The sequence below is a fragment of the Procambarus clarkii genome, chromosome 58 (genome assembly GCF_040958095.1).
Source record: "Procambarus clarkii isolate CNS0578487 chromosome 58, FALCON_Pclarkii_2.0, whole genome shotgun sequence".
Classification (NCBI taxonomy): domain Eukaryota; kingdom Metazoa; phylum Arthropoda; class Malacostraca; order Decapoda; family Cambaridae; genus Procambarus; species Procambarus clarkii.
The window spans coordinates 26,190,551-26,218,407 of record NC_091207.1 but is presented as its reverse complement, the minus strand read 5'-3'; the positions used below and the strand labels follow the sequence as shown (position 1 = coordinate 26,218,407).

Sequence of the window (27,857 nt, the reverse complement as noted above, 5' to 3'; positions counted from 1 at the left end):
CTGGTTGGTCCCACTCTTACTTCTAATCCATAAATAGATCAGTAGTGTGAATAGTGGTAAAAATGTTCTATAATACTTTGAACAGTGTGTTTAGCATCTCTTGACATGCAATAGTGACCAAAGTTGAATGCAGACATTACTTTGAAGTAATAGTTCGACTGCAAGGGCTTTATCAAATTGGAGAGGTGAAGTCCGAGATTATGCCCAAAATGCTCTGTATATTAGTGGCTTTATATATTTTCCATATGTTCCTATGAATACTCTATTGCATTGTGTTTCAAGTATACTTTATACAGTGGGGCCTCGACTTACGATGGTAATCCATTCCTAGAGACGGATTGTAAATCGAAGCGATTTTTCCCATAAGAAACAAAGGGAATTGAATTAATCCGTTCCCCACCCTCCAAAATATTAACTAACAAATACATTTTATACTGAATACAATTTTGTTCTCTAACTACAATACAGTACATATGTTTATCTTACCTTTATGGAGGACTCTTGATGGAGTATGGAAGATGGTGATGAGGGGAGGTGTTACTGTTTGGAAGGGATGTCCCCTTCCATTATAACATCAGGCAGTGATGACTTTTCTGGCTTATGGGCTATTCATGCCCGTGCCACCTCTTGGGTGGCTTAATCTTTATCAATCAATCACTTCTCTGGGATACACTCTGGTATGTTTTGCCTGCATACCACTAGGACCTGCTTGCTGTCTTACTAAGAATCTGTCTAAAAACACTTCTTTTTTCCCTACATTTTAACACTTGTCTATAGTAAGACATCACATTGTCATTTAGAAGGTCAATGCAATGGCCTTCTACAGCTTTATCTGGGCGAGTTTTTTTTAACAAAACTTTGCAGTTCTACCCATACTTCACACATTTTCTTAATGAGGAAGGGATATCCTCTACTGCTTAAACTCTCAACTATTTTCTTAGGTTGAACCTTACCACTGACTTTCTTGGGACCCATGGTGTGATATATAATAATCAGTTTTATGTTCAAAAAGCAAAAATTCACCACAAAAATGGAATTTCTTATAGGCATGATCGTCACTAAGCAGGCAGCTCTAGTAAACTAAGGCAGGTCGGCCCGCATGACCGGAAACCACGCACTTGGTAGACCCAAACGTGTACCAACAAATATTGTTAGTCGAGTCACATTTTTCGATCAAATTTACATCGTAACTCGAAATTATCGTAAGTCGAGGTAACACTGTACATACATATAAATTATTATTATTACTGTATAGTGTATACACTGTACTAGATTTTTTAATTGGTTTAACTTACTGGGTCTAATTTAAAAGTACTCTCCTGTGTATATTTAAAAGTACAAATGTGTGAACTTTTTATGATTCATCTCATTCACATAAAAAGTTAACAATAATTCATAGATGAAATAAAACACCACAATGGAAAAAGATTATCACTGAATAACAAATGCTTGTGAGAAAAGGTTCTTTATACATGGTTCTCTTCTGACATGGTTTATTACTTCAACAAAATTAGTTTACTATACCATACAAGTCAAAATATTTGTACATTTTAATTTATAAAGAGTGCAATGTTGAAGGAATCTTCCTAACACAATTGACACAGCAATTCTATAACAACTATTATTAATATCACCAACAATAATAAAAGTTAACCGTAAATACTTTGATATAACCAGACTCAATATTGGTTGTACAGTACGTGTACACATACATATGATGAACTAGCTACTAAATATCTTAAAAAAAATAGCAGTATAAAGTGAGGAAATTATATTTTTAGCTCCATCCATCTACTGGTTGGTTATGCTGCCTGGATTGCTAGCTGAGTAAAGTATGCTGCATGAATAAGTATACTGTATCTGTCTAAGGCAAAACACCAATTAAAGTAGTATTAAAAGTTAATTTGCTAGGCATAAACACTTCAAAATATAAAGAAGGCACCAAGCTTCAAGAAATGGAGCAAAAAGAAAAATACTGTACCAAGAAAGGATACCCCATCCACTTGGCACATGTTCCACACTTCACATACTGAAGCAGAATCACTTAATACCAACAATGACACTACAGTAATTTAGCCTCAAAGTAGTATTTCACTTCCTACAACCTAGTGTAAAGTGCACTATAAGTTTATTAAATTTGTTGTTTAAATATTTAAATAAAACTGATCTCATCTAAACTTGTTTCCTATTATTTCTTGTCTGTGGCTTACATTTCCTTCTTCCTCACACACCATGTCTGTCCTCCTTGGACCTCTCCTACCTTCAAATACCTGTACACTCTTAATGACTATCATCATCCTTTTGCTTAATAAGATTAAACCATCTCCATAAACTCTCCTTTGACTTATGATTTACTGATATTTGATCAAACTATCTTTCCATGACATTCATTAATTATTCAATCCTCCTAACACCACAAATCATCTCAAACTATCAACTTCTACATCTCCTAAGTCTTATACTTCATGCTCACGCCACACCAGTGTCTTGCATCTATACTACTCCTACATTAATCTCTCTCCTGATCTTATTCTCCCTAACCAGGGCCTTTATTTCACCCCACTTTCCTTCATTAACTATGTATCAATGTCTTGTGCACAAAATCCCTTTTTTTTCCAATTACAGAGCCTTGAACAAATCAACCAATGCCAGGATTTCATCGATTACTTTCAGATAGTTTTCTTCTCTATCACTTTTATCTACTTTAACTTTTAGCAGTCTTTCTTCACATACATCAACAAGTTTTTAACTAATCTACATATACTCATACAAAATAGCCCCATTTAAATGCAGATATTTTATACGGACACTAAGATAGAACTCTATCAACATCAAGGACCCAAGAATTTTTGGCACACTTCCTCTAAACATGGGCATAACAAAACAACCTCCACGTGTATTCAAAATAGAACTTGATAAACACCTCCAAAGGATACCTCATCAACCAGGCTGTGATTCACATTTTAGTCTGCGAGCAGCTGCGTCTAACAACCTGACTGGCCAAACCACCAACCCAGAGGCCTAGTCAAAGATTGGGCCATGGGGGATTTTCAAAACCAACGCAAGGTACTGTAACTGCCTGGCAATATAATCATTGTGTCCTAAAACAACTGCATTATCTGCATAAATCACATTTGAAAAGCTCCATTTACTCCTTATCATCCACTAACTTGAGCTGTGGTGGATACGTGGGCCTGCAGGCCACTCCAAGATACAACCTGTTGGACCAAGTTATCACAAGTCAAGCCTGGCCTCGGGCCAGGCTTGAGTAGTAGCAGAACTCCCAGAACCCTATCAAGCAGGTAACTTAACACCCTTTTCTAATGTTCACCCCCCTCCCTGACCTCCATCATGACCCTCATCCATAAATACAACTATGGGAACAACACAACCCCGGCTCACTCCTACAATAATATCTAATCACTCGCATTACACCACTGACACGCTCACATGTTCTCCAGATGATCCTCGGTTTATGTGAATACATTCTTGCAAAAAGCATACAAATATGAACACACACAAATGAAACTTTATAGTATAGGAACAAATTAGGGATACATATTGGAGACCTCCAGAAGTCCAATGCTTCCACTGTACTCAACAACATATCTTTTAAAACAAATATTAAATGTTTCCTCTAATTTTAAACCACAGGTTTGCCACATAATGATGCCCACTATGTTTAGAATATGCAATGATGCATAAATATAATCAAAAGAACCTCTTAAAACACAGTGAAGCTGGGGTGTTGTGGCCCGACCCACTGCCTAGAATGTGAGACCAGAAGATTAGTGTGAATGATACATGATATTATGCAATAATCCAGTCTCAACCTGTGTAATTCCAAAATTCAATCATGTACTTCCTATTAACTTTGTCACATGTTTTCTCAAAGTCCAAAAATACCATACAGAGTATGCCTTATACTGTACATGTGTATGCTTTCCTACTACAGTACAGGTAGTCATTGATTTGCAAGGTTTTCGAGTGTGTGAATTCAATGGTATATGGATAAGGACTTTTAAACCAAATTTGAAGTGCTGGGGGAGTTTCAATAGTACTTAGATTGGGCTTGCATTAGCTATGCTAATTTGCATGTATATCACATTCTTGGTAGTTTGTCAGCATACTCCACATTCTTTTGTTTCACAAATTTTGGATTATATTCTTGCATATTTTTACATCCCAAGCTTTCTCGACTGTCATTATGTTGTATTTGTTGCAGGAAAGCAGAGGTCATTGCATATTAATGTTTAAATAAGGTATTTTATTGAATAGAATGAAAATTTTACTTTTACATGTTTCTGGAACATAGGCCTATTTTTCCCATAATTGTTCCATATACCTGAAAGTCTGAGTTCCACGGTTTTACATGGACGAAACTTGTGTGCAAATCTAGAACTGCCTACAATTATCTGTGTGCAAGTATCTGATCCACACCTCCCACTAAAGAACCCACCTTGTTTTCCCCTGCATACTGTAGTTATTTACTGTTAAAAAACAATTACCTGTATACTGCACTTATTATAAAAAATTACACTGATCAGAAACATTTACTTTAGACATCACCTTGTAACAATTTTTTTCTGATGTTAATTCAACAGGAACGAGAAGTCTGTACCAAGTGGAAATTCTTCGGGCAGCTTCCCACTGAAAAAGAAAGATTAAGCTACATGTTTATTCTGAGCTGTATACTGCATATTTTAATCCATAAATTGTCCCAGCACTTAACCTTTTCTTGGGGAGCCCCTTTCATGGCTCCCTGTAGCAATCTTGCTGATATTCCTCCATTCTACAAGTCACATCAGTTACACAAGTTGTGTTTGGCCTACCAGGGTCCAGAGCCAGAACCTGGCCCCTCCCCCTCACACGAGGTACAAAGAGCAAATGACATTTCACCATATCACCAGGAAAGCATCCAGAAAGTCAGCAAAGCCTTGAAGGCAACTGCTGGGTTACAAGACTAAGAGCCAAGAAGCTGCCAAATAATTCCCAAACCAATTCTAAATAAACAAAATGTAACACATAAAACTAGCTAGAATACATTAGTACTGAATTCTGCCACCAAGTGACCTGGAACAGAGTTCAGTGTCAGCTATCAAATCACCTCGTATGTAGGTAGTCCATTATTGCCCACTCGTGATTCGGCTTGGTTTTTAACCCCTTTTATCTGCATTCCCTTCTTTCCCTCTCTCTTTTCCCATTTCCTGAGAATGTTGTTGTAGTCTTTCAATGGCAGCTATGACCTGCCATCTGATTCCCAATTTCTGGCTACTTGAGGTTCTGTTCCTCATGCTTGGAGGTGGTCTGGTAGGGTTGGGGGGGGCCATGCTTGCTGTTGGTCAGGGTTGACCCCTCCGGGGTGCCAGTTTCTCATGCTGTTGCAGTTACTGACTTACTATGCCCCTCACAGTTGAGGGGGGGCTCCTTTTTCTGCTCCTCGGTGCAGCTCTTTTGCGTCACAGAAAGATGGCGTTTCTCATAGTTTGAGTTGGCCCTTTTGCAGTTCAGCCCCTCTGATAATGCTGTAGGGAATTGACTCACTCGCTTTGCAGACTCCTGGTCCCCATGATTCATAGGTGTTTCAGGTTGTATTCCTCAACCTGCAGTGGAGTTGGTTGGTTCTGCCTAAATTTTTTGGATCAAGGCTGGTGGATCAGCTTTTTTTCCCACTGCTGTGTCAGGTCATTGTGATGTGGTTAAACATAGGCGTGGTTGAGCCAACCTCTTCCCTTCTTTGGGTGTCCCGTTTGTTCCCGGTCCCCAAGAGGAACTCTTCGGACCTGCGGTTCATACTCGATCTTTCAGGCCTGAACAGCTTCATTCCCTTTCCGACCTACCACATGACCACTGATAGTTTGTCAATGTCCAAGTTCATCTTTGGTCCTGTGTTTCCCTGCTATTTGTCTTTACTTGGACTTGGTGCCAGATGTTTCTCCTCCTCTCTGGCAAGTCCCTCCATTTTTCTCTATGGTTATTTAGCTATAGGGAGCCGCCACCAGGAGCCTCTCCCAGAAACCCAGCATTGAATGTAATGAAAGGTTTTTTCTAGTAGAACCCTGATGACTCCCTGTCTTCCTTCCATGATCATTGCAGTGTTCTATCTGCTCCAGAACCGATTTGATATCTGACGCTGAAACTGAGGTCAGGGCAAAAGCTTATTTAATGCACAGATATATAACTTTGCTTAACTCACCAGGCCCCTTGCAACCCCCCCATAGTTATTTTGTTACTTACTCTGCCGGTCTTGGCAGAGGCCTACAACCTCTAATGCACGTACAAGGTTTATTATTTACCTTAACACAAGAGTAATGTAGTGAAATATATATTATTCAAAATAAATATAAATATAATATTATATAACATTCAAGCACAATTAGGCAAGTACATATCCATCCTAACCAATGTCCAACACTAAATTAAAAATAATAATAATAAATCATAAAATAAATTTATGCAGTTACTGTATTTGTTTTGTCTACTGCATACAATAAGGCAATTGTTGGTGAATAATTCGGTGTCTAAATTATGAAAGGATGAATAAGTATATGAAAATTATTCAGAGCACACACAAACAATGACCAAGATCTGTACACCAAATGTCTACCCATCATAATATTCACTACAAAATTTATTATGCAGTCACAATAGGATGGAGCAATCACTGGCAAACAATTTTGTAGCAAAATTATATCTACATGATCATTACTGGTCTCTCAGATGTAGAACGGTTTATGAAGAATTTTGTTCTCAACCATTATTTAATATACGGTATTTGAAGGCCCAGTACACTGGGTAAAATCAGGCTCATTAAATATTTTCTACAAATTGTTTTTTCTGAACTTGTGCACACCTCAAATTGCTTTGCTAACGCACCATAACATCATGTGAGAGCAAATACCAAGGAAAGGAGTGCACACTGAAGGATTCAACCGTTCAGGTTTACTATCAACTTATGGGAAAAATTTATTTATTATAATTATGAACACACTGAAAAAAGTTAATACAAAAAATGGGCAAACTCCTGTCTACTTGTTGACTAATGACATATGGAAGATTAATTTTAAAATTTCACAATGCAAGTTTATGTGTGATATCACCTTATTTATAATTGACATTGATATAGTGCTGAATGTGCACAACAAAGAAATGTATGCACAACACCCCCTGCTAAGATAGAAGCCCAGACTCTGCCAGGTTAAGGTTTTCTTATACTGTACGTACATCCTGGTTGGCTTTATACTTTACCCCATTAATATGTACCTACACCTCTTCCTGCTCTTACTGTCATCAAGATTACGTTAAATATCCCAGATATCAACCGAAGCCAGACTGGGTGCCTCCCACTACTCTTCCCATCACTTCAGCTACTCTTGCCACATATAATTTTGCCCATACATTATTTTGCCCGAAATGCTATGCGTGCTAGTGGCTTTACAAGATTGTAAAATCAACATCATTCCTTTGTTCTCTCTTAACCCCCAATGTACCTTCTTGTATATAAATAAATAAATAACCACTACTTATCTTTATATACCCTTCTTAATAAATGGCACATCTCTCCCCCCACATAAATAAATAAGTGGCAGCTTGCTTACGGTCTAAAAAGTCGAGCTGGGTGCAAACCCTTGAGAAGAGCTGCCTGTTCCGTCACGTGCAGTAGCGATCCTTCACGCAAGCCAAGTACTGGTGGTGTGTCTGGTACCTCATGGTACTGGTTGATTCTTTCTTCTCGAGTCTCCTGAAATACATATTAAGAGTACAGTGTGGTAATATTATATTGTATAGAGAAGTACAACCTCTGGTTATGTTTGTAGAAACCCTAAACCTCAAAGAAGAGAATGTGCAGCATCTAGGGAAGCCTTGCAAGGTTCCCACATGTGCTTGCATGTCATTTTCTCCTACTACTCATTTTATTTAAGTATTCATCTGATTTAAAGACCTCTGCTTTTCCGTCCCACTGGATTTAACAGCTGGGTTTGAGACCAGTATTTGGGTCCTCATTTACAGACTCAAATCCAGGAAAGGCAGATTATGATTACCATTGAATTTACAGAGCCTGCCAGTAAGTAAACAGGCAGTCATCATTGGCTTCTTGTGGCACAACTACACCCTTCCTAGACTGATGCTTTCCACAGTGTTTCACCCCCCCCCCCCTGGAGTGACTGTGGGAATGTACCAGTGTTTCTCCTGGAGTGACTGTGGGAATGTAACAGTGTTTCCCCTGGAGTGACTGTGGGAATGTACCAGTGTTTCCCCCCTAGAGTGATTGTGGGAATGTACCAGTGTTTCCCCCCCTGGAGTGACTGTGGGAATGTACCAGTGTTTCCCCTGGAGTGACTGTGGGAATGTACCAGTGTTTCCCCTGGAGTGACTGTGGGAATGTACCAGTGTTTTCCCTGGAGTGATTGTGGGAATATACCAGTGTTTCCCCTGGAATGACTGTACTCACCTAGTTGTGTTTGTGTCGGTCGAGTTTTGGCTCTTTAGTCCTGCCTCTCAACTGTCAATCAACTGGTGTACAGATTCTGGAGCCTACTGGGCTCTATCAAATCTATATTTGAAATTGTGTATGGAGTCAGCCTCCACCACATTACTGCCTAATGCATTCCATTTGTTAACCACTCTGACACTGAAAAAAATATATATATAATGTCTCTGTGGCTCATTTGGGTATGTACCAAGTTTCCACCTTGTCCCCTTGTTCGTGTTCCACCCATGCTAAATAGTTTGTCTTTGTCCACCCTGTTAATTCTCCTGAGAATTTTGTAGGTGGTTATCATGTCTCTCCTTACTCTTCTGTTTTCCAGGGATGTGAGGTTTAGCTCCTGTAGACTTTCCTCATAGCTCATATCTTTCAGTTCTGGGACTAGTCTGGTGACATATCTCTGAATCTTCTCTAACATTGTCTTGTGTTTAACTAGGTATGGACTCCAGGCTGGAGCTGCATACTCTAGGATTGGTCTGACATAAGTGGTATACAAGGTCCTGGACAATTCCTTACACAAGTTTCTAAAGGCAGTTCTTATGTTGGCCAGTCTAGCCTATGCCACTGATGATATCCTTTTGACTGTGGGAATGTACCAGTGTTCTCCTGGGGTGACTGTGGAAATGTACCAGTCTTTCCCTGCAGCTGTGTGTGAAAGGGATGAGTGTCTATGCATGAGGGAGTGAGAGGAAGTTATATCATCATTTTGATTAAAAAAAAAAAGTTCTTCGGGGAGCCGAGAATTACTCAAAATATTACAGACATTTAACAACTTCGGATCTGTTTTAGGGAGTAGGTGGGTAATACCCCACATAGGTCATTAAATTGACAGGATACTGCTGTACAATATAATTGTATGTTAATCCAGTCACTTTCATCTAATAGTTTCTTTTTTTAATTTAGCAGACATACAGTATAGTACAGCACAGTACCTTTGTAATTCCAAAGATCACTTACTACATTTTTGTAGATTTAATTACAGTACTTTGCACAAACACTGTACAAAATAATATTTCACCACTCATTTTTCTTATTATTCACTTAAAAATATTGTTCTTGTGAAAATTAAAGAGAATATAATTTCACTTGACATTACTTATTCCCCCTGGCTGCATTCACTGAAACTACACGAAGATAAATTTTCATTTTACTTTACAATGGTTTCAGTGAACTCTGCTTCCTTCCTCCATCTTTTATTGTTTCAAGTACTTATTGCATTCTTTATTAGTCTTTTACCGCTTATATTAAATCGCTAATGGCAACCTTCATTCTTTCTATATATGTACTGTAATCTAGTCAATGCAATCAAGTAAAAATAACTTCATTAGTATTGTGGCAATATGAATATACAGTAGTTGATTTTTTTCCAGTAAATACACCTACAGTCTTTTGCTTTTTAGCACTGCAGGGTGTCAAGATATTTAATAAGTAAACTGCTTTGCAAATATGTTACAGTATTTTACCTGTGCCCTGATCCTAGTCTCCATTCGTGCCGTTCTGAAGGTTAACTGTTGTCATTGGGAAGGTTGGACCACGGTACAGTAGTAGCAATGGCTCAGACCACAACATTAATTCCTTAAGTATTTGTCCTACTTTCACAACCGACATTAGCAGCATCCATGTATCATCTTCATTCTCTCCTGTATGGGACATCTGCCATGTACAGTACACTATTTTTCAATATAAATTACTTTTCAAAAAAGTAACAATAGATTATGATGATGATACACTGAAAAGAATACAATATAAATCTACATGAATCTACACAGGAAAAGTCTTGCATTATGCAACACTACAGGGTATATAAATTAACAGAATAGCCATAGGATATCAGAGTGATAAGACAACTGAGGAGAAATTCATCACATGAATTTATGAACGCTGACAAAATGGTGGGAGCAACAATCGTGGAATGTGCAGAGGTAGACTAATCAAGGAAACTGGAAGGAGCAACCATTAAGCAGCATTTGGATGCAGTCAGCAATGGTATGGCATCATCTGTGCAGAGGAGCGTCCAATAAATTTTCACCGATAGCCTCTGAAAGAACAATGTCCTGGGGCCAGATTCACGAAGCAGTTACGCAAGTACTTACAAACGTGTACATCTTTCCTCAATCTTTGACAGCTTTGGTTACATTTATTAAGCAGTTTATAAGTACAAAAACTTCCCAGTCAACTGTTGTTATTGTTATAAACAGCCTCCTGGTGCTTCGGAGCTCATTAACTGTTTAATAATTGTAAACAAAGCCGTCAAAGATTGAGAAAAGATGTACAGGTTCGTAAGTGCTTGCATAACTGCTTCGTGAATCTGGCCCCTGATGGACAAGTGATAGCCTCTGAAAGAAGGATGTCAGTGTATCAGAGTACATCTGTTGACCATGGCAGGCACTGTATGTGGCATATGAGCTTGGTCAGTGACAAGCAGCCAGCTGTCCTAAAACCTATGGTAGGAGGTTTTACCTAAAAACCTAAAAAACCTAAACCTAAAACCTGGGTAGCCTCGGGCATTGTTGAGGGCAGGCTTCGGTGCATTAGACTGCTCTGTCTGCAAGAGTTCTCTTAAGGGTGTCCTTAGAAAGGAGTGGCATGACATGGATAAGTAATTATCAGAAGGAGGCACCAAGCCGATGACATGGGATACTAAGCAGTAATTTTGGTAACTGTGCTGCAAGCAACAGATGGCTTCAGCTTGCAGGGGGTGGGGGTCTGTGGTGGTTAAGCTGTATGGAAGAAGAACCCTTGTGTTCAGGAACAAAATGGTAAACATACACAAGAATACAGGTCTGGTGCAATGCTGGGTGTATCATCTATTGGGTTCCCAAAATCAGGACACTGAAAGCTGCACAAGCAGGCACAAACAATTACAAACATTCTTGGGCTTTGATAGAATACAGTACCTACCCCTTTATGTTTGCTTGATGGATCTGCATCAATGTAGTGAGGGTTGATGTTGAATGGCACTAGAGCCAGAGCACTGAAGCTTGGAGGGTAGATGATGGGCATGTCATTGGTAGTGTTGATGCTTACTGTTGCCACATTGGTGCCAGCACTACTCCCAATATAAGGAATTCCATCCTGAAAGAAAGTTGTTTTTTACGCCATGTTGAAATAAATGACAAGTTATACATATATACCTGTAGTTCACCACCGAGGCCACGTTTTGATCAAGTACTCTACGTGCTGTTATGACGCCACGTGTTCTTACTACACTAAGGGCTATATAATAAACCTAGCTGAGCACTTTCACTTGACACTTAAGTTAAAATGAGCCTACACTAATTTTCCTTGCCCGAGTCCTAAAGATGATCGCTGTGCCATCTAGTATAATACTAGCTAAACATCTATTATACTAGGTTAGTATTAGTGTCGAACCTTCATATATTCACTGACAACTGCAAGTATCATAGCAATCATGACATGGTATACAAAATGACCATTTAGCCAGGCCTCCCCTTGCAAGTACACTGTCAAACTTGCAGTACTTATAACAGCTGGTCGAGCTTAGACATGAAGGTCCATACTTCCTAATGCTTGCCTCAGCCAGAAGACAAATCTTGCACTAAGCCCAATGATCAGTATCATCAGCATCAAAATGTATTCTAATAAGGCTTACAAGGACATACAGCAAATCCCTTCATTAAGGTATATAAATGAGGAAAGTAATTTAGGGTTATAAACACAGCAGGTTATTCTTTAAAATAATAAGAATACTCTACATTACTTACATATAAACAAGGGATATTCTTTACACAAACTATAAAAGGTTAGTGTCAAGAGGGAGAGCACCAGTCAATATCCAGGGGGGGGGGGGCAAAGTCAGTGTCCATGGGAAGGGGGGCCAACATCAGTGTCCAGGGGGGCCAAGGTCAGTGTCCAGGGGGGGCCAAGGTCAGTGTCCAGGGGGGGGCCAAGGTCAGTGTCCAGGGGGGGCCAAGGTCAGTGTCCAGGGGGGGCCAAGGTCAGTGTCCAGGGGGGGGGGCCAAGGTCAGTGTCCAGAGGGGGGCCAAGGTCAGTGTCCAGGGTGGGCCAAGGTCAGTGTCCAGGGGGGGGGCCAAGGTCAGTGTCCAGGGGGGGGGCCAAGGTCAGTGTCCAGGGGGGGGCCAAGGTCAGTGTCCAGGGGGGGGCCAAGGTCAGTGTCCAGGGGGGCCAAGGTCAGTGTCCAGGGGGGGGCCAAGGTCAGTGTCCAGGGGGGGCCAAGGTCAGTGTCCAGGGGGGGCCAAGGTCAGTGTCCAGGGGTGGGCCAAGGTCAGTGTCCAGGGGTGGGCCAAGGTCAGTGTCCAGGGGGGGCCAAGGTCAGTGTCCAGGGGGGGCCAAGGTCAGTGTCCAGGGGGGGCCAAGGTCAGTGTCCAGGGGGGGCCAAGGTCAGTGTCCAGGGGGGGCCAAGGTCAGTGTCCAGGGGGGGCCAAGGTCAGTGTCCAGGGGTGGGCCAAGGTCAGTGTCCAGGGGTGGGCCAAGGTCAGTGTCCAGGGGGGGCCAAGGTCAGTGTCCAGGGGGGGCCAAGGTCAGTGTCCAGGGGGGGCCAAGGTCAGTGTCCAGGGGGGGCCAAGGTCAGTGTCCAGGGGGGGCCAAGGTCAGTGTCCAGGGGGGGCCAAGGTCAGTGTCCAGGGGGGGCCAAGGTCAGTGTCCAGGGGGGGCCAAGGTCAGTGTCCAGGGGGGGCCAAGGTCAGTGTCCAGGGGGGGCCAAGGTCAGTGTCCAGGGGGGGCCAAGGTCAGTGTCCAGGGGGGGCCAAGGTCAGTGTCCAGGGGGGGCCAAGGTCAGTGTCCAGGGGGGGCCAAGGTCAGTGTCCAGAGGGGGAAGGGTGACCACTGTCACACTGTGTCAGTGTCCAAGGAATAAAATTCAAAACAGCATTGCTAAGAGTCCTACAATTATTTCCATTATAGCTTACGTGACTACCTGTCCAATCACAGTCTTGAGGAACCCTCTCGTCATAACTCCACAGATACTGTATATTGTAAAGAAGGAAAAGGTATTTCTGTTTATAATTTATATCTGACCTCCTTTCTCAACTCTCAAACCTAATAATGCACCTCAATAGTTGCAAAGATATCAAACAATGGAGAAATTTGGATTCTCATTCTCACACACACAAACACACACATACTTACAGGCCAGTTTCCTTAACTTGTATACCATGCAAGGTGCTGGAGAAGATCGTGAGGAAAAGGCTCGTAGAGCATCTGGAGGGAAATAACTTTGTAACGCACCACCAACATGGGTTCAGAGATGGTAAATCGTGCCTCACAGGTTTAATAGAATTTTATGACCAGGCAAGGAAAATTAGGCAGGAAAGAGAAGGGTGGGCCGACTGCATTTTCCTGGATTGCCAAAAAGCCTTTGACACAGTACCCCATAAAAGGCTGTTAAAAAAGTTGGAGCAACAGGCAGGAGTAAAAGGGAAGGTGCTCCAGTGGATAAGGGAGTACTTAAGCAACAGGAAACAGCGAGTAACGGTGAGGGGGTAGACATCAGAGTGGCGAGATGTCACCAGCGGAGTCCCACAGGGCTCAGTACTTGGACCCATCCTGTTTCTAATATATGTGAACGATCTTCCAGAGGGTATAGACTCATTCCTCTCGATGTTTGCTGATGATGCAAAAATTATGAGAAGAATCAAAACGGATGAAGATAGACAGAGACTACAGGATGACCTGGATAAACTGGAGGAATGGTCTAGAAAATGGCTGCTAAAGTTCAACTCGGGAAAGTGTAAGGTGATGAAATTAGGCGAAGGGAGCAGGAGGCTGAACACAAGGTATCATCTGGGAGGGGAAATCCTGAAAGAGTCAAATAGAGAGAAGGATCTGGGGGTTGATATCACACCGAACCTGTCTCCAGAGGCCCACATCAAAAGAATATCATCAGCGGCATATGCTAGACTGGCCAACATAAGAACTGCCTTCGGAAACTTGTGTAAGGAATCTTTCAGAACCCTGTATACCACTTATGTAAGACCAATCCTGGAGTATGCAGCTCCAGCCTGGAGTCCATACCTAGTTAAACACAAGACAAAGTTAGAGAAGATTCAGCGGTATGCCACCAGGCTCGTCCCGGAACTGAGAGGATTGAGCTACGAGGAAAGGCTAAAGGAGCTGAACCTCACATCCCTGGAAAACAGAAGAGTAAGGGGAGACATGATAACCACCTACAAAATTCTCAGGGGAATTGACAGGGTGGACAAAGACAAACTCTTCAGCACGGGTGGGACACGAACAAGGGGACACAGGTGGAAACTTAGTACCCAGATGAGCCACAGAGACGTTAGAAAGAATTTTTTCAGTGTCAGAGTAGTTAATAAATGGAATGCACTAGGAAGTGATGTGGTGGAGGCTGACTCCATACACAGTTTCAAATGTAGATATGATAGAGCCCAGTAGGCTCAGGAATCTGTACACCAGTTGATTGACAGTTGAGAGGCGGGACCAAAGAGCCAAAGCTCAACCCCCGCAGGCACAATTAGGTGAGTACAATTAGGTGAGTACACACACACAATTGGTAAAATTAGAGACTATAGTGAACTCTCATGTAGAAATAATTAGTAAATTGAAAGAAAGCAATGACCATTTGAATAGCAAAGTTTTATGTCTTGAGGATATAGTGAAAGACTTGTGCAAGGATAAGAATCAATTGGAAACAAATTGCAAAGCTATGGAAGAAGAAAATAAACTCTTCAAAATAGCTATGGAAGAAGTTAAAGTAAATTTAAACATAAATGACTACAATAGGTTAAGTAAGGAAATTCAACAGGAGAAACAGCTTTTGTCAGCACAGATGGAGGAAGTTACACAGGGAATAGAACAGTGTAAGAAAGATATGCAACTCACCTATGCACAAGGGCCAAGGAGAAGGAAAAAATTGAAGAAGCAGTAAAGGAAGCCAAACACTGCAGCAACCAGGATAAAACAAACATTAGGCTGGAAGTGAGAAAGGAATTGGCATCTAACCCAAAGTAGGTGCAAAACACAGCTGATCGGAGTAAGTCCCTGATAATTTTTGGATGTAAAGAAAAGAAGATAACATCTAGGTCAGAAAGAGCTGTAGAAGAAGCGAAAGTAGTAGATAAAATTGTTGGCCTCGTACAAGGTCTTACTACCATGGAGAATGTGTGCAACTACAGGAGAATAGGCAAATACGTAAAAGGGAAAGATTGACCTTTGAGGATCACCCTAAACGGTGCCAAACAGATGGAAGAAGTACTCAGGAATGCTAGAAAATTACAAAGTGATGAGGATGGGAAAGTGTGGTCGTTAAGACAAGATCTTTCGAAAGAAGACAGAGAAGAAGCTGAAACTGAACCTCGCCGAGGCAAAAAGTTTAAATGAGAGCAGGAATGAGGAAGAAATCAATTCTTTTTTCTACAAAGTGATAGGGCTAGGCAGACCAGTAAAAGTGGTACATAAAGGCAAACCAACAAAATCAATAGAGAGAGGGGGAGTGAAGAATAAGGAGAGGGGTAACAAGTTCCTGAAGATTGCATACATCAACATAGATGGAGTGAGATCAAAGATACTGGAGTTAAGTGATGTAATACAGCTGCAGAGACCAGACATTGTTGCACTCATAGAGACAAAACTTGAAGATTTTATTTTAAATGAGGTTATATTCCCAAGGGGCTACTCAATTTGGAGACAGGACAGAAAAACTAGGAAAGGCGGTGGCGTTGCTGTGGTGGTGGCGCAACAAGAAGTTGACATAATAGCACTAGAGATCTGCCATGAGGATGATAAACTACTGATCATAAATGCATATAGTCCACCGCCAAGCAGCACATGGTCAAAGGAGGAGCTAGATAGTAAACACGAAGGTCTTATAACAATAATGAGAGAGATTATAGCGAGAGCGGATAACGATGGATCACGACTGTTGATAGTCGGTGACTTGAACTTGAGATCCATAGACTGAGAAGCATATGAAGCTAAAACAGAAGATTTTTGAACCTGTAGATTTGTAGACCTCATCCTGGAAACATCAACATATTAATTAAACAAGCTACGAGGATGAAGAAAGGACGTTCCCTCCATGCTAGATTTGATATTTACGAGGAAGGAGGAAGAGATATTTGACATTCAGTACCTTCCTCCCTTGGGTAAAAGTGACCATGTCTTTTTGGGAATAAAGTATGCAATGCGTTATAATCTGGAAGAAAATATGGAGGTTGAAGCAGTTGAAAAACTTGACTTCAGGAGAGGACATTATGGCCACCTTAGAAATTTTTTTAGTGAGTATAATTGGACAGACTTGATGCTAGACAAGGAAGTGAATGAGATGTATGTCAAGTTTTGTGAAATATATGATAAAGGAACAAAAAAATTTATACCAAAACAGAGATGCAGAACTAGAAAACAGGATGGGTTCAATAGAAATTGCGAGAGGGCCAAAGACCAAAAGACACAAAAATGGAATCAATACAGGAAGAGGCCAAACCCCAAACATACCAGCGATACAAAGATGCGAGAAACAACTACACGGCAGTGAGGAGAGAGGCAGAAAGAATATTTTGAAAAAGGGGATTGCAGACAAATGTAAAACAGAACCAGGTCTATTCTATAAATTCATAAACAACAAATTGCAGGTAAAGGATAATATTCAGAGGTTGAAAATGGGAAATAGATTCACGGAAAATGAAAAGGAAATGTGTGAAACACAAACGAAAAGTTAAAAAGTGTGTTTGTACAAAATGAAATCTTTAGGGAACCAGACACAATAAGAATTCCAGGGAACATAGAGCACATAGAGGTGTGTAGAGATGAAGTGGAAAAAATGCTCAAGGAGCTAAGTACTGTAAAAACAAAGCAGTTGGTCCAGATGGAGTTTCACCATGGGTTCTGAGAGAATGTGCACCTGAGCTCAGCATTCCACTTCAAATGATTTTTCAGGCATCCCTGTGTACAAGAGTTGTAGCTGATGTGTGGAAAAAGGATAACATAGTTCCAATCTGCAAAAGTGGAAGCAGGGAAGACCGCCTTAATTATAGACCGGTATCATTGACAAGTGTAATAGTCAAAATATTGGAAAAAATAATTAAAACTAAATGGGTAGAACACCTGGAGAGAAATGATATAATATCAGACAGACAGTATGGTTTTCAATCTGGAAGATTCTGTGTATCAAATTTACTCAGTTTCTATGATCGAGCAACAGAGATATTACAGGAAAGAGATGGTTGGGTTGACTGCATCTATCTGGACCTAAAAAAGGCTTTCAACAGAGTTCCACATAAGAGGTTGTTCTGGAAACTGGAAAATATTGGAGAGGTGACAGGTAAGCTTCTAACATGGATGAAAAATTTTCTGACTGATAGAAAAATGAGGGCAGTGATCAGAGGCAATGTATCGGACTGGAGAAATGTCACAAGTGGAGTGCCACAGGGTTCAGTTCTTGCACCAGTGATGTTTATTGTCTAAATAAATGATCTACCAGTTGGTGTACAGAATTATATGAACATGTTTGCTGATGATGCTAAGATAACAGGAAGGATAAGAAACTTAGATGATTGTCATGCCCTTCAAGATGACTTGGACAAAATAAGTATATGGAGCACCACTTGGCAAATGGAATTTAATGCCATGTTATGGAATGTGGAATAGGAGAACATAAACCCCACACAACCTATATATTATGTGAGAAATCTTTAAAGAATTCTGTTAAAGAAAGAGATCTATTGGTGGTTCTAGATAGAAAACTATCACCTGAGGACCACATAAAGAATATTGTACGAGGAGCCTATGCCACGCTTTCTAACTTCAGAATTGCTTTTAAATACATGGATGGCAATATACTAAAGAAATTGTTCACGACTTTTGTTAGGCCAAAGCTAGAATATGCAGCGGTTGTGTGGTGCCCATATCAGAAGCACATCAACAAACTGGAAAAGGTGCAAAGACATGCTACTAAGTGGCTCAAAGAACTGAAGGACAAGAGCTACGAGGAGAGGTTAGAGGCATTAAATATGCCAAAACTAGAAGACGGAAGAAAAAGAGGTGATATGATCACTACATACAAAATAGTAACAGGAATTGATAAAATCGATAGGGAAGATTTCCTGAGACCTGGAACTTTAAGAACAAGAGGTCATAGATTTAAACTAGCTAAACACAGATGCCGAAGAAATACAGTATAAGAAAATTCACTTTCGCAAGCAGAGTGGTAGACGGTTGGAACAAGTTAGGTGAGAAGGTGGTGGAGGCCAAGACCGTTAGTAGTTTCAAAGCGTTATATGACAAAGAGTGCTGGGAAGATGAGAGACCACGAGCGTAGCTCTCATCCTATAACTACACTTAGGTAATTACACACTCTCTCTCTCACTCACTGAGGATAAAATTAACTGCAGTGTTTTGCAAGAATTGATGCACCTTCCCTAGGTTTACTTACACTGGAATTCTGTGAGGCCAGCAACCTGAAATATCTTTCAACTAATTATAACAATCTCACCTGCAATACTCTCTTGCGGATAGGTTCCACCAGCTTGTTGTCATAGAGTGAGGCGAGAAGCTGGAAGGTATTACCTCCACCAATAAATATGGCTTCAGCCTTATTGACTGCAGCAACTGGATCTTCAGCCTTGTGCACACTATCTAATTCAAATCCTGGAAAAAAATTATGTGACAAATGGCAAGGTTAAAGTTTATTAAATAACTACAGTACAGTACTTTAAAATATATAAAATGTGCAGACAAATGATCTACCTTTATCTTATGGTAAAATATAACAAACCAAAAATAAATCAATAAATGTAACATACCCCAAGATGTAAATTTTTTATGAGCCGTCTCAGCATAATTGTCCATCTTGCGTAAGGCATATGGCACAAACAACACCCGCTTCACATTGTGGCTGTGACAGAAATAAAGCAATTTTGGCTCAGACAATCACAGTATTAAATGGAAAGCTTTACTGCCTTGTCCTGCTCAACAACTTATGGCAATAATACTCCAGAGCAAGATAACAGATTTTCTGAGCCATCCCAGTTACTCCCTAATGCAAGATCCTACTGATCCCTGATCAAGATCTGGTGTGTGTGGTCAAGACAGGTCAAGAGTCCAAAGTGGAGAATTTTTTAAACTGTTCTTGCCATGTGATATGCATATTTCTGACACAAAAAGATGGCACTCAACAGGGCTTTGTCATCACCTCCACCTTCATATTACTTGACTTCTCAAGACCAAATGGGAACAGTAGATATTGTAGCAAGCTATATTTGATTATACTTAATGTGAAGCAGCAGCCAACAGCATCGATTCCAATGATATACAAGAGCCTGTAGGCCAGATCAACCCCAGAGAGCTCACTTGCTATCCAACTGCCACAAGAAGCTGTGTTCACTGCTCTCTCCAGAAAGACAAAAATTTATGTCTAGAACTGGTACAAAGGACCAGTGTTGTGAATTAAAGTTAGTGTTGTTCTAGGAGCAGGTTTGCCCAGTTAGGAAACATGACTTCTGTGGATGGCATAGTGAGGAGCTTCACAGTGACTGTGTGGAGACTGCAAGAGACAATCTACAAGTGGGGACAAGCTTTCGGATGCCATGGAGGAAGTGGAGAAGCTTTGTGTATCCGGAGCTTCATTTCAACCACTGATAAGTGCGCACATCTTACAGCAACATTCATGAAATTATACTAAATTCTATTCATTCCCAAAGGATTAGTTAGTGTACATGCCAACTTGTTGACAGGGATTTGGCAGCATTAGCTACCACCTGGTCTTTCCTGTTGAGGATTTGGATGCAGACTATCTACTTTCCTGAAGTCTCTAGATTCAGTTCTCAGAGCAGACCAGATTCATGAGATATCAAATGTGCTGGCTGACAGACTCTCCCAGTTTCTTCACACTGGAATAGAGCAGAGGCTGAATGAAGCTTTTATTTTTGTTAGGATTTGTGGCACCCTCAGTGCTCTTTAACCCCTGGGCTGTGCCACTGTTTATACCATGCAACACCCAGGTACACATAAAATATAAAAATTCTAAAAAATATGTTTTTCCATTTGACATTGCTAATTAGCATCCAAGTAGCATAAGAACCCAATTAAAAGTCTCTACCTCTTGTGGTTTAGATGTAGCGGCCCAGAGAAGTTGCATTTTTTCAGCAGAAATGAGGAAAATAGCTTTGTCGATTTATTTTCATTGCTTCTCACTTTATTTAGTTTTCCATTCTAACAAGATGGGTCACAGGTGGTGTTCATTATGTATGACTTTGAAAATTACAGTATACATATATACAGATGCCCAAATCTTATAATTGCACATTGTAAGGAAGGGGTCTTCTTTGAAAGGAATCTGTGGAATAATGTTGGTACTGTAACTGGCATTAAACAGTTGAAACTGTTGGTTTGAAAGGCAAAAACATTCGAAACTCCCACAGTGCATAGTTACAGAACGAGAACATGCCTCTCTAAAATGATAAACTGATAAAGGCTAAGAAACTTTCCCAAGTCCAACTTGGGAAAAATTTGTGACTGGTGAACATGTTGTGAAAATCAGTGTTAAATGTAGGAAACCAGTCTGGAATTCAAGGAGACAAAGAAAGAAATAAGTTGGGAATACGACTTGAAAAAGAACTATTATTGGAATGCTCGCAGTTGACAAAGCGCGGGCTGGTGATTCTCTCATTTTGGAGGTGGGTGTGTAACAGGCAGGATCTCCAAGTCATCACTCGATGTATCGGGATCTTCCTTCAATCAACTGTAGCTAATTGCCGATACATTGTTTAAGAAGTAATCATTGACCATGAGGGCAACAGAAATCCAAGGAAAGGAGAGAAAACCTGTGCCTTGTCCAGTTCAGGGTCTTATTTTCTATGTTTTGTTTAACATCCTGGTTATCCGTTTTGGCTCGCCCACCTTTCCAGCGGCCTTTTCTTGGTTTGGGTGATCTAGTATCCCTTGCTCCTTTACAGTAGGGGGCCAGGTTTTGTCTTCCAGGACCGTGGTAGGCTTACAGTGACTTGCAAGGACTTGGCATGAATTGAATTGTAGATAGCAACAAGGAGGCACCTTAGAGCCCTTCCAGAAGCGTTTACACATTCTCTAATAGTGGTTCCTAACCTTTCTGTACTCGGGGTACTATTTTCTAATCCTCAAGAGGTGTGTGGCATCCCCCTCCCCCACAACATTTTCAGAATAGAAAAAGAAATTTATCAAAGAATGAATTTAGAAACAATCATTAAGAATTTGTTCAGTGAACATTAGGTTCTGTGACCTAATCTGGTAGCCCGGATGAGCTGGAAGTGAAGGCAGACATTCAAGGTCAGTATCTATAGTAACACATGAAAACATGACCATTTGTCAAACGTTAAACATGACTAAAGTGCTTATCTAAAAGCACTTATGTTTACACCTCAAACTTATGGAAACATCCTTAAAACTTTATAAAACACCCCTGAAACTGTATAAAAGCACCCATGAAACTGTATAAAAGCACCCATGAAACTGTATAAAAGCACCCATGAAACTGTATAAAAGCACATCTAAAACTGTATAAAAGGAAAACCATTCCTGAAACAGTGCAGACTACTCCAGGCATAAGCCTCAAAACCATACCTGGTTAAAAATTCCTCGATATGCTGTGCGGCCCACTCCAAGTACCCGCTGCCGTGGACAGTGGAGTTGGAGAGAAGTAATAAGTTTCTGGGAGACATTTTAATTTTCTTGATCTCTCCTTAACACCTCGTGTATGCACAGCAGTGCTACTCCTGGAAGTAAAATACCAAAACTGTTAGATCGCAGCTCTACCTTTAAAGTCATCAGACTGATTAGTAAACCAACTGTCTCTTAATGTCTCTTAAAAACTAGAAAATTCTGCAGATATTTACCCAGTACATAAAGCCAAAGTACAGTACAGTACATTATCCTCATACCAGACCAAATTCAATACAGTAATACCAATTACTGTACTATTTTCTAATTGCCTTTTATGTCAATATATGCATGATGGTCCTAGTCGTTACTATAAGGACTACCTAAAAAGGATGGGCTGTATATTAAGGGCCCAGATCTACATTGCTAATGAACAAGTGTAGTGTAGTGTAGTGTGTACATTGCTAACTCCAGCAGATCAGCATATTCGGGATACATTATACATATACAAATAGCTGATTGCCTAGATAGGTATACTGTACACCCAATGACACTGGATCATAGTATATTTATGAATATTACAGGATGTTGAAAGATAGTTTATTAAGTTCAGTTGTCACTCATGATTTTCTTTATATTTTAATGCAGGTTGACATGTAGTGAAGATGTGAGCAAGATTGGTTACATAAAGTGAATTAGGAAGTTTTAAGTTTCTCTTTTAAACTGGTTAAGAGAAGAACATTCTTTCATGTCATTAGGGAGGTCATTCTATAGTTTGGGACCCTAGATTTACATAGCATTTCTACTTTGGTTAAGTTGCACTCTTGGACTACAGTATCAAAAAGATATTTGTGTCTCGTGTGGTGTCCATGGGTTCTAGGAAGTGGCTAAGGTCAGGATTAGCATTACAGTGCAGTGTTTTATACATGTAAAGTACACCGAGACGATGTGCAGTGACTTAAGATTTAACATATGCAAAGTTTTCAGTAAGGGTGCGGTCTGGGGCTAGAGTTTAAACATCTTTACTTTGACTATAAACTGAACTTTTATTAGTGTACTTTCGTCAAGTAAGGGCGCCTGACAGCTGGGTGGACAGCGCTTCGGATTTGTAGTGTCCTGAGGTTTCTGAGGCAAAATGTTTCTTTCACCCTGATGCCCCTGTTACCTAGCAGTAAATAGGTACCTGGGAGTAAGACAGCTGCTATGGGCTGCTTCCTGGGAGGGGTGTAACAAAAAGGAGGCCTGGTCGAGGACTGGGCGGCGGGGACGCTAAGTTCCGAAATCATCTCAAGATAACCCCAAGAAGAAGATTCTCATTAGACACTTGCAAATGGACATCCAAAACTATTAGCGACAAATATTTTCCCGAAATTTGTGGATACGTACTATACTAACCTAACTACTTGGGGTATATGATATAGGCACATGCACTGGTAATATTTGTGTCTTTTACCAAAATATGTAAGAAACAGAATTTTTAAATACTGCTGCATGTTCTAAGACTGGCAACCATATTCTACACGATTTCAAACTATTAACATCACTGTAAAACACAATTTTAGTATAAAATTGATTTTCAGTGGAAAACTGGAGGGTGGTTGATGATGATGAGGCTGATGGGGGGAGAGGAAATGTTCGAGAAGTCAAAAGTTTCGAAAAGTAAACTAAAATATGCCAACCAATACTGTACAGTGAACAATAGCAATTTAGCAGCACAATAGAGATAATACTGATAAATTAATGTACCACTTTTAGTAAATAAACAATTTTGAGGTAAATAAAAAAAAAAAAAGTGCATGGTACTACCGAGGCAAGGGTAAATGCCACTTTTTCTATAAATAAAATTGTGGCAGACAAAATTTTTGGCTCCAAGAATGTAATTTTGACTATTAGGTGTATAATCAACGCTGAAAAAACAAAAATACCAAGATTGATTTACAGAACGTACACACAAATATGTCTTTTAGTCTACTGAACCATAAATGCACCAATCACATTCATTTTAGTTTGTGAACTCTCTAAAACATGAGGTTAGGATATTATGTTTGGTCATGAGGAAAAAATATATATATTCTTTATCTAAACACTATTGCAGTGGATGAAGCATTTAGCCATAGGGTTATTGCCCGAATCTATATAATTCTAAAAACAAAATATTAAACTGATCAAAATGAATAAAGTAGAACTGTACCATTACCACACACCCTCCCTTAATCTTGCCCGACTTGGTTACAAAAATACAAGGCAACATATTCACAAACATAAATTGCTTAGCTTAAGGAACATTGGAATACCGATCCTGAATCTATTATGCGACCCTATAATCTTCCAGCCACACCCCACAGGATGGGTATTATGGAGCCAGGGTACCCATTATATAACCCCCTATAAACGTTCTGCCACTGGCCCTCCCAGGATGGGTATCATGTGGCCTGGGTACCCATTATTTGATCCTATAACCTTCCAGCCATTGCCCCTCCCCCTTTCCAGGATGGACATTATGGGGTCTGGGATACCCATTTATTTATTTATTTATTTATTTATTTATATACAAGAAGGTACATTGGGGATTTAACAGAGAACATAGAAATTGAGTAGATTTTACATTCTTGTAAAGCCACTAGCATGCACAGCATTTCGGGCATATCCTTAAACAGATAATTTTAGACAATTCACAGCAAAATTTACAAAAAAATACTTTTACAACTTTTTAAAATTATCTGTATCTGTATAGTAACGTTGTAAAGTACTTTACAACGTTACTATACAGATACAGATAATTTTAAGTAGAATAATTACAGCAAATCGTCAAAAATGTTTACAGGAACATTGCAAGAACTTTTGACACAGAAGCAGATTAGAATAATACACAATAATAACAATACACCACAATGAAAGGATTACTAGGTACATTAGGACAACATTCCAGGGTTATACATTGGTTCACTGAAGCAAAATATGAGGATCATTTCAAGGAATAATCCAGCAGGATATGTACTCAATACAACAACCATGATATCAGATGATATCCAAGATTACAATGGTAAAGCAACATGGCTTAGGCACAAATATTGGGGGATTAGGTAGCACTAGGTACAGTGCGAGATAAAGCACCAGGTAGAAAACTATGAAGATGAAATAAGGTACTTTTTGGTTTTATTTTTGAATAAGGCAAAAGTTGGACAGCTTTTCAATTCATTAGGGAGTGAGTTCCATAGACTAGGTCCCTTTATTTGCATAAAGTGTTAACACAAATTAAATTTGACTCTGGGGATATCAAAGAGACATTTATGTCTGGTGTGGTGAGTATGTGTTCCATTACATCTCTCCAGGAAGAGTTTCAGAACAGGGTTTGCACTTAAGAGAAGGGGTTTATAAATGTAATTGACACGAGAATGTATGGAGTGAATTCATGTTTAGCATGTTTAGGGATTTAAACGGGGGAGCTGTGTGCTGTCGGAAAGCAGAGTTTGTTATTATCCTGATAGCAGATTTTTGCTGGGTGATGATGGACTTGAGGTAGTTTGCAAGCACAGATACCATAAGAAAGATAGGTGCATAATAGAATGAGAGGAGAGCAGAGTAGGGTACATAATATCTGATCTTAGAGAGTATACCAACTGTTTTTGAAACCTTTTTAGTTATGGATTGTATATGGGTGCTGAAGTTGAGTCTGTTGTCTTATAGGCCAAGGAACTTTCCATCATTTTTATTGCTAATGTTAACATTATCTATCTGAAGCTGAAATGCATTTGTTGATTTGCTTCCAAATAAGATGTAGTAGGTCTTTACTATGTTTAGTGTGAGTTTGTTGGTTGACATCTACAAGTGGACTTATTTTAATTCATTGTTTACAACATTATTTAATATGAGTGGGTTAGGGTCAGAGTAGATGAGAGTAGTATTATCAGCAAACAATATAGGTCTAAGCACATTAGAGACATTAGGCAGATCATTGATGGTTATAAGAAACAGGAGGGGTCCTAGGATGCTGCTCTGCGGCACCCCTACGGTTAGTGGTAGAGTAGGAGAGGGTTATATCATTGATGGCTACATATTGGTGTCTGTCACTAAGAAAGGATCGGATATAGTTCAGGGCAAGGCCACAGATTCCATAATGGTGGAGTTTAAGTAAGAGGTAGTTGTGGTTAACAGTATCGAAAGCCTTTCTCAGGTCATTGAAGAATCCAATCGGAAACTCACTTTTGTCAAGGGCTGACTAGATTAAGTCAAGCAGACTAACAATTGCATCATTGGTACTCTTTTGGGAGCACAAGCCAAACTGACAGGGATTTAGTATATTGAATTTTACGAGATAAGAGTAGAGCTATTTGTAAATAATTTTTTCAAATATTTTTGATAATATAGGTAGATTTGTTACGGGTCTGTAATTATTTATGTCTGCCGTGTTACCTCCTTTATGAACTGGCATTACTCTTGCTTTTTTAAGGATATCAGGGAAGGTACTCTAGAGATTTATTGAACATTGTGACCCTATAACCTTACAGCCCCCATCACCCCCCCCCCAAAGATAGGCATTATGAAGTCAGGGGTACCCATTATATGACCCTATAACCTCCTGAGAACAGGGGGGATGCTTTTCCACCCACAGGGTTATTAACCCATGGAACCGCCTACCCGCCGAAGCCGTAACTGACAAAACTGTTTCAAAATATACCTGGAAAAAGACCATCAAGGTAAAAACGCTTCGACAAGCCGCCGGCTTCCTGTTCTCCTCGAGGTCCCTCAGGGGTTAGTGGCCGTCAGGTAAATCAGGTATAAAAATTAAAATCCGTCCAGCCATTGACCCCCAGGATGGGTATTAGTGTAGTCCATGATAAGCTAATTACAGTGTCTTAACAGCCACACACACACACATTTAACAAGGTAATTGCTATTATCACCGCACTATTCAACGGTTGTTATGATGACCTCTGCCCCACTGACCTGACCTCCACTGAACTGTTGTTGACTCGGTCAGAGCTGCCACATCTGAATGGCTGAAAGTAGCGAGTTTGTAATAAATTGTCGCCCAATATTTTGGTTACTCACTCGTACGCTTTTCAGGTTAATATATATTTTAATACGCAGTGTAAACTACATGATTTAATGATATTAATATTATCATTGTTCGTGTTTAATACAAAATGCATTAGTATAACTTAGCAATATTTGTTGCATGTAGCATAGCCTCGAAACGCTATGCGTGTTAGTGGCTTTGCTAGAATGTAACAATCAAGCCCCAATGTACTAACTTTCACAACCCAATATACTTTCTATATGTGAATAAATCAAGTTAAATATATAGTTTAACCTTAAGTAAAAAGTAGCGCCGGGTATTCAACAGTAGCACACTTCGCTACTTTTAGCCCTCTGGCAACACTGCTCTCAATGTTGTTATCTGAACCCATTGATGATGTGACGACATGTAGTGAATTTTGTAACTAGTTCATCAAGATTGTAACTTGCTTAGCTAAATGAATTGTGGGGTTCAGTCCCTGAGCCCATAATGTGCCTTTGTAACCCTTTCAACTACCACCCACAGGATGGGTATCGGGTGCATAATAAATTATTAAGTATAATAATTATTATAATAATAATATAATTAATTAATAATGATCTCTTTTCCTTCTGCTAGGAGGATTATTATACCTTCTCATAGTATAATGAGAGGACCTTCTCATTATACTATGCACTAATCTCCGTCTAACATATGGTATCTGTGCATGGGGAGCCGGTCGGCCGAGCGGGCAGCACGCTGGACTTGTGATCCTGTGGTCCTGGGTTCGATCTCAGG

General features: G+C 40.0%; 1 protein-coding gene across 4 annotated transcripts; it reads right to left on the bottom strand.

Annotated features, from left to right (window-relative positions):
* Positions 1–1,476: 1,476 nt before the first annotated feature.
* Positions 1,477–27,068, bottom strand: LOC123767910 (alpha-aspartyl dipeptidase). Of its 4 annotated transcripts, XM_069306708.1 has the most exons (8): positions 26,739–27,001; positions 22,025–22,176; positions 19,231–19,322; positions 18,921–19,075; positions 11,390–11,563; positions 7,599–7,741; positions 4,570–4,650; positions 1,477–3,767 (listed from the first exon to the last, which is right to left on the bottom strand). In XM_069306708.1, exons 2-7 carry the CDS (start codon positions 22,120–22,122, stop codon positions 4,593–4,595), a joined length of 720 nt encoding a protein of 239 aa, XP_069162809.1. In that variant the 5' UTR covers positions 22,123–22,176; positions 26,739–27,001; the 3' UTR covers positions 1,477–3,767; positions 4,570–4,592. The 4 variants fall into 4 exon arrangements, with proteins under 4 accessions (XP_069162809.1, XP_045613973.1, XP_069162808.1 ...); XM_045758017.2 differs by lacking the exon at positions 26,739–27,001 and adding an exon at positions 27,008–27,068 and having other exon boundaries at positions 1,477–4,650; XM_069306707.1 differs by lacking the exon at positions 26,739–27,001 and adding an exon at positions 27,013–27,053 and having other exon boundaries at positions 1,477–4,650.
* Between the last annotated feature and the right edge of the window lie 789 nt (positions 27,069–27,857).

Coding starts and splice junctions, on each gene's coding strand:
- LOC123767910 (XM_045758017.2), bottom strand. CDS start 22,122: ATGTCTCCCAGAAACTTATTACTTCTCTCCAACTCCACTGTCCACGGC. Junction 19,323..22,024: donor ATCGAGGAATTTTTAACCAG/GTATGGTTTTGA, acceptor TTTCTGTCACAG/CCACAATGTGAAGCGGGTGT. Junction 19,076..19,230: donor TAAAAAATTTACATCTTGGG/GTATGTTACATT, acceptor ATTTTTTTCCAG/GATTTGAATTAGATAGTGTG.